The sequence below is a fragment of the Cryptomeria japonica genome, unplaced genomic scaffold (genome assembly GCF_030272615.1).
Source record: "Cryptomeria japonica unplaced genomic scaffold, Sugi_1.0 HiC_scaffold_2462, whole genome shotgun sequence".
Taxonomy (NCBI): domain Eukaryota; kingdom Viridiplantae; phylum Streptophyta; class Pinopsida; order Cupressales; family Cupressaceae; genus Cryptomeria; species Cryptomeria japonica.
This window is the reverse complement of record NW_026730724.1, coordinates 1-6,198: the sequence shown is the minus strand read 5'-3', so window position 1 is coordinate 6,198 and position 6,198 is coordinate 1. Positions and strand designations below refer to the sequence as shown.

The following is a 6,198-nucleotide window of genomic DNA, read 5'->3' as shown; positions in this document are numbered from 1 at the left end:
GGGTAACAAAGAGAGACAAAACTAGAATGGTGCAAACTTCAAAGGAGTCAATGAAGGATGAAAATTAGGGTACCAAACTTAGGTAGAGAGCCCAAAATCATTCAGAAACCAAGACTTAGTCCTATGGATTGAACCTCTATCAGATTTAATTTGAAAAATGACAATAAAAAGGGCCCCCCCTCTATCAATAAAGAAAACTTGGAGAACCCCATGCCAAGATGCAGAAATCCATGGATAAAGCTTGTTAATATGAGGTGAGTAATTCCAAGTCTTGACTATTAAGGTTCTATTACAAAGCCCTAACACCTGCATGGCAAGATAATCATCAAAGAAGCTCACCCTAATCAATGAATCTTCATTATTTCTACCAAAATTGGGAAAGACTGGAATGGCTTCCACTTCCAGAGGTTTCACAATCTCCTTTTGAACCAATTTCTTCAAAACCACTTTCTTTTTATTTTGATGTATATATTTGTCCCCTCAGGAATGATTTCTACCTTTATTCCCACAAAAAGGAACAACCCTACAATTATTATGAAGCTATAATGTCTTAGCAGATGATGAGTTCTTTTGACAAAGCATTTGATTGAAGGGGACTCCACAAAGAGGAATATTATTTGGAGTTGATACCAAACCTAACACATGAAGTAGAATGTTATTTGGAAACAAAGCCAAATTTCTTGTTTTGAGAGATGCATATGATCCTATTAGTTGTTTCTTTGCTTCCCATCTAACATCTGGATAATGATGCTCTTTAAGGTGTCATCTAGACCATCAGACATCATGATTATGATGTCTTGCAACTTGTCCTATAGAATGAGGAGGGATTTGTCCATGGTTTCCTTTGAATTTATGAAAACTACCCATTGGTAGTCTCCTAGAAAGTGCAAACCTCATTGAAAACTACCTATAAAATAGCTTACTATAAATGTCTTGACATTTCTAAGATAGGAGGAAGCAATAGAGACATACATAAGCATCCCTTCTAACTCGATCCACCTACTTAAACACAGTTAAAAATCCTATCAACAAGCAGAAGAAAGACAATCATAAGCATTAGAGATGCATGTAGATGCATGCACATACATGTACTACCACTCAAAATCAATGACACCTACAACAAACTCAGAGCATCAGACTCCCTCACATTGTCAAATAATCTTATATCGTTCCCACATTAAGATTAAAAAAAAAACTTCTTTTGCATAGGCTTACAAAAGGTATCATCTAAGGACTTCTTGCATACATTCTATATTCTTTTTTAGGGTGGGGGATTTGACGTGGTTACAATAACTTTTAAATAATTCGTATTATTCATCCAAATAAATGTATCATATATATATATAATTAATTATTAAAATAAAGTAAAATATTAAATAAGAACTATCAATAAAAATGATATGAAAATGATTATATTATATTATATTTCTAAAATATTTTATTAATAGAAAGTGAATTTATAAATTTTTGTTGAACATTTCTTTGATTGCAGATGGATTTCCTCTTTGAATTATTGTAATAACATAATTTGTTTTACATGGTACAAATATATCAAGTCAATCTATATATCAATAAATTATTTTTAAAAAACATTATAATATAATAAATTATATTTATAAAAGTAATTATAATATAAATAAATACAAAATAAAGAACAAGAGTCCAACACTACAAATAAATTAATAATGATAAAGACAGGTTTTACCTAGCAGGCACAATTTGCTGTGAAACAGTCAACACTAGCACTACGAATCTGTCCAAATGATCCAGTAATATTCAAAAAAGGGTGGACTCATTCCTTTCAAAATTACAAAATTGAAATTTTTATTCATTGTGACTTGCCCAGAAATTTCGAGCAACTGTGACTGTGTGACTGGGTATATAAGACTTGCATCTGGGTATATGTGAAGTGCAAACCAAAACAATGGGCCGAGCTCCCTGCTGTGATAAAATCGGACTAAACAAAGGTCCATGGTCTCCTCAAGAAGATCGAATACTCATTCATTTTATTCGCATGAATGGCCATGGGAACTGGCGTGCAGTCCCTAAACAAGCAGGTTTCAATTCTACACGCTAATTTAATGGCAGGACTCTTTTTCTTTTTGCAATCTAAAACTGATGAGTATTCTTCTCTGGTAATGGCAGGACTCTTAAGATGCGGTAAAAGCTGTCGTCTAAGGTGGGTTAATTACCTCAGACCAGAAATTAAACATGGGAATTTTACTTCTGAAGAGGAAGAGACTATTATTAAGCTTCATCAACTTCTGGGCAACAGGTTTGATCATTGTTCATAATATTTCTTTACTGTTTTGTTTGTTCCACCATATCCTTGGCTGATGTTATTGGATTGTGTTATATAAAATACAGGTGGTCGGCTATTGCTTCACGTCTGCCTGGAAGAACAGATAACGAGATAAAGAATGTGTGGAATACTCGCTTGAAGAAGCGGGTTTCAAGAGTGGGACTCGATCCAGTAACACATCATTCAAAGTCACCCAAGGCGGAGCACAATCTTATCTCGCTTGATTACTCCCACTGTAGTGAGAAAAGTCCATCAATGGAGGAGGGCAATTCAGGTCTAATTCGGGCAAAGGCCATGGTTGATTTTCCCACCAGAATTTCTAATTCTTCGGACACATTCTATGATTCATACAATCTGTCAAGCGGAATCCTTTCATCTATAAATAGTATAGACAGGGAGTTTGTAAATGGAGATTCAAGTTCAAGTTTAGATTGGTTTGAATCCAGTTGTACAAATTCTTCTGATGAGCCAATTAGATATAATCATGAAACCGAAATAAGCACATATGAAGTAATGTGGGAAGCTCACAATTTCTTGAGCTGCATGGATGATGCAGACAAAGATCACCATATACTCAATAATCTAGAGTTGCAGAGTAATGATGATGATTGCGATGGCTTTGGTTACTGGTTAAATATTTTGAATCAAGCCGGGTCATCATCCACGTTATTGTAGATCTCTCTACGTTATTTATTTATTTTTGTTTCTTTAATAGGAAAGAAAGTCTGTCCTAGGAATCCCCATGAATGGGGAACTGTTCATTTTCGTTTTCGTAAATGTGTAATTGACCAATTCAATCTACACCCAAATCCAACGTAATTAAACAATTGCATGGTCAAGAGTAAGGTCCTATGTTATAATTTAGTTTATTTTGATTAGTCGTCAGCACACGATCCTTTGAAAGTGTTTGTATATTTTTTTAAAAGTTAAGTCTTTTTATGATATTTTTGTTTTCAATAAGTTTATTACAAAATATTTGAAGAAAAAGGTTTTCTATCAAAAGTAATCAATGAGAGATGTAATTACACATCAATATATTATTGTTTGTCGAAATCATCTTTTATTAAATATTTTAATAAGCATAAAAATAATATTTGGAATATGACATGTGACTATTAAAAGAAATTGTTCAAAAATGAAGAAAATGCTATTCAACAAATAGAAAATTATTGAACATGTCAATCTATATAAGGCTAAGAAATTTTGAATAGAATTGCTTTTTGACAAAAAATGACATGTTCTTTCTTATTTGTCTTTCAATGATTGTTGCTCCCATTTTATAGTGTTCTTCATTCCAACTTCAATTATTTTAAGTTTAGAGATTATATTTAAACTCTTATCAAGAATAAATATATTGTTATTGTGGATAAAATTTAAAAGTTTGAATATATTACCCTTTCTCATGTTCATATGTTGTGTAATTACATGAATTGCGGATATGGGTATTTATTTTAGTTGATTAAGAAAAATTGTGGAGGTAAATTTGGAAGAAAACGTAAAAAGAAGGGAATGAATTGTATTGAACCATGTGACATTTATTTTAGTATGCACTAGCTACATAATTTTAGCACCTTTATTTTCATAACCTCTATTTGATATCTAAATTGTAGTAGCTCCAATATTATAGATTCAACATTTACAAAGGATAGCCTATGTTGCTAAGGTTTAAACAACAAACTTAGATAACAAATCACATGACACTACCATATAAGAATGTAACCAAATTCAATGAATTAAAAAAACAAATTCCCCCCTACTCTAATTTTATGAGGATAAGTTCCCCTTCTATAAGATTGTTACAATAATGTTCAATAAAATAAGTAAAATAATTCTCCCCTACTAGTGAATGAATGATGGGAATAAGTGCTCCATTCATAAGTGTTATGCACTTTCTCTTGATTATTTTTTATAAATAATAAATCTTTTATAATTTACAATTTTCTTTCTAATTTATCTCATTTTTTGTGGATGTTATTGATGCACAATGTGACTATCTATCTTGGAATTTTTAATACATTCATTCATATCAATATTGAATCTAGCATTCATATATACTAACTTCCCAATTTGAAACAACATTGTCTCTACTCTTTGTATATTTTCTATCTTAGACTATATCACATCTATGGTCTCATCTCCTAGGCTAGAACTTATGCACATTCTAATATCTAGTTACAAAATTTAAAATTCTACCTTTTAGGAATAGTAACTCTAAAATATGAGAATTAACTATTGGCATGCATGCAAAATATTTCAACATATGTGTTTAATGTTATGTATTTAAGGACACCATCCTAAGAAAATTTCATATTGATTTTTAGCATCTCATATTTATAGATACTATCATACACATCATAGGTTAGAAATGCACCATTCTTTATTTATCTATTTTGTTCATGTTACATCAACTAAGATGTATAAATTCATGAAAATATGAAGGTGAATTTCCATTAAGATAGATCATGTTGTGGTCTATTCATGTTGATTACCTAAATATCTTAATAGGTTTTGGTTGAGGTTGCACAACAAAAAAAGGTAAAGTGGAGGTTAGTATAGAAAAACAAGGAGGTAGTCAAGTTAATATTGTAGCACAAAAGGAATAGGTCAACAAAGATAAAGAAGATGGAATAATTAGAGCTTCCTAGGTTGAGGGAAAATCATCAAAAGAAATAGGTTTGTTAAAAATAAAAATTTATAAAATATATTTTTTAACTAGATTAATTATTCTCTACTATTAATTTAAAAATTATATTTCTAAACATATTATTATGAGGTATATTTGTTTTTTAAAATATTTCTATTTTTATTTAATATTTATGCTGATACACATATTACAATGGAAGCATGGAGGATTGAAAGTGTCTGTACATAAAATGTAATTTTTTTTCAAGGATAAGGATAAGAACAAATATAAAATAAAAATATAATGATATGATAATGTTATAATAATTATTGTATACACCTAAAAATGGTCTGAAGATAGTTAATTAAATACACAAATATTTGATTAATTCCCCTTCCCAATTAATTGAATTCACAAGCAATTTAATTAATTTCTCTATTCATCTACTAGTAAATAAATCTAAATGATTTATTTATATAGTTCATCTCATATCCCCCTTTGATTAATTAATTATAAATTAATTAATGTCTCCCCATATTAAGCAATTCTTCTAATCCCTAATTAAGATTAACAAACCCAAGTTTGTTGAGAATAATTACCATTTTCCAAATATTTGAATTTCTAAATTCAAATGAGCACATGGCTCCTAACTTTAACCACCCAACCTAACCATCCCCTAACTTAACCCATTCAATCTAATCTTTGGTCTAACTAACCCTATCCTATCTTGCACATTCTAACCTCCTTATCCTAACCTCCCATGGTGTGGATATTCTCTCCTTGAGACACATGGCACTTTTTCCACATGTCTCCTCCCTTGGACACTTGCCCTCTCATGAGCAAGGCTCCTTGACACTTGTCACCATAGAGATGAAAAGTGTCCCTTCCTCCAACCTCTTCTCCAACTTCCTCAATCTTGGCCCTTGATATCTTCAGATCAGATTTGGACCGTCGATTCCTGCCACTTCAGTTTTGGCCTTGGAAATCCTATAAATACCCCTCATTTTGGAGCAATAAGGATCCCATCTCATATCAATTTAGGCATTGTTACTATAGAAATTTACATTTGGGTCAGTGCAAGAAGATGAGTCCACTTTTTGGCCAAAAAGTGGAAGTGTTTTCCCTGTTTTTCAGATTTTGTCTCACTTGAGCTTAAATTTTGAAACACTTAGAGATTGAATCTTGAAAAAAGTCAGTAATATAAAAGATAGCTCTCTGAGTGTACTTTTCAAATATGTAATTTATTTTAATACCCACATAATAAAAAATAACT

The 6,198-nt window shown here is 31.2% G+C and overlaps 1 protein-coding gene across 1 annotated transcript; it reads left to right on the top strand.

Annotated features, from left to right (window-relative positions):
* Positions 1 to 1,924: 1,924 nt before the first annotated feature.
* LOC131046310 (transcription factor MYB13-like) lies at positions 1,925 to 3,117 on the top strand (the record flags this gene model as incomplete). The annotated part of the gene is made up of 4 exons (XM_059216412.1): positions 1,925 to 2,057; positions 2,146 to 2,275; positions 2,368 to 2,924; positions 3,018 to 3,117. Coding segments are annotated over exons 1-4 (920 nt in total), but the record flags the coding sequence as incomplete, so codon positions are not given.
* Positions 3,118 to 6,198: the final 3,081 nt, after the last annotated feature.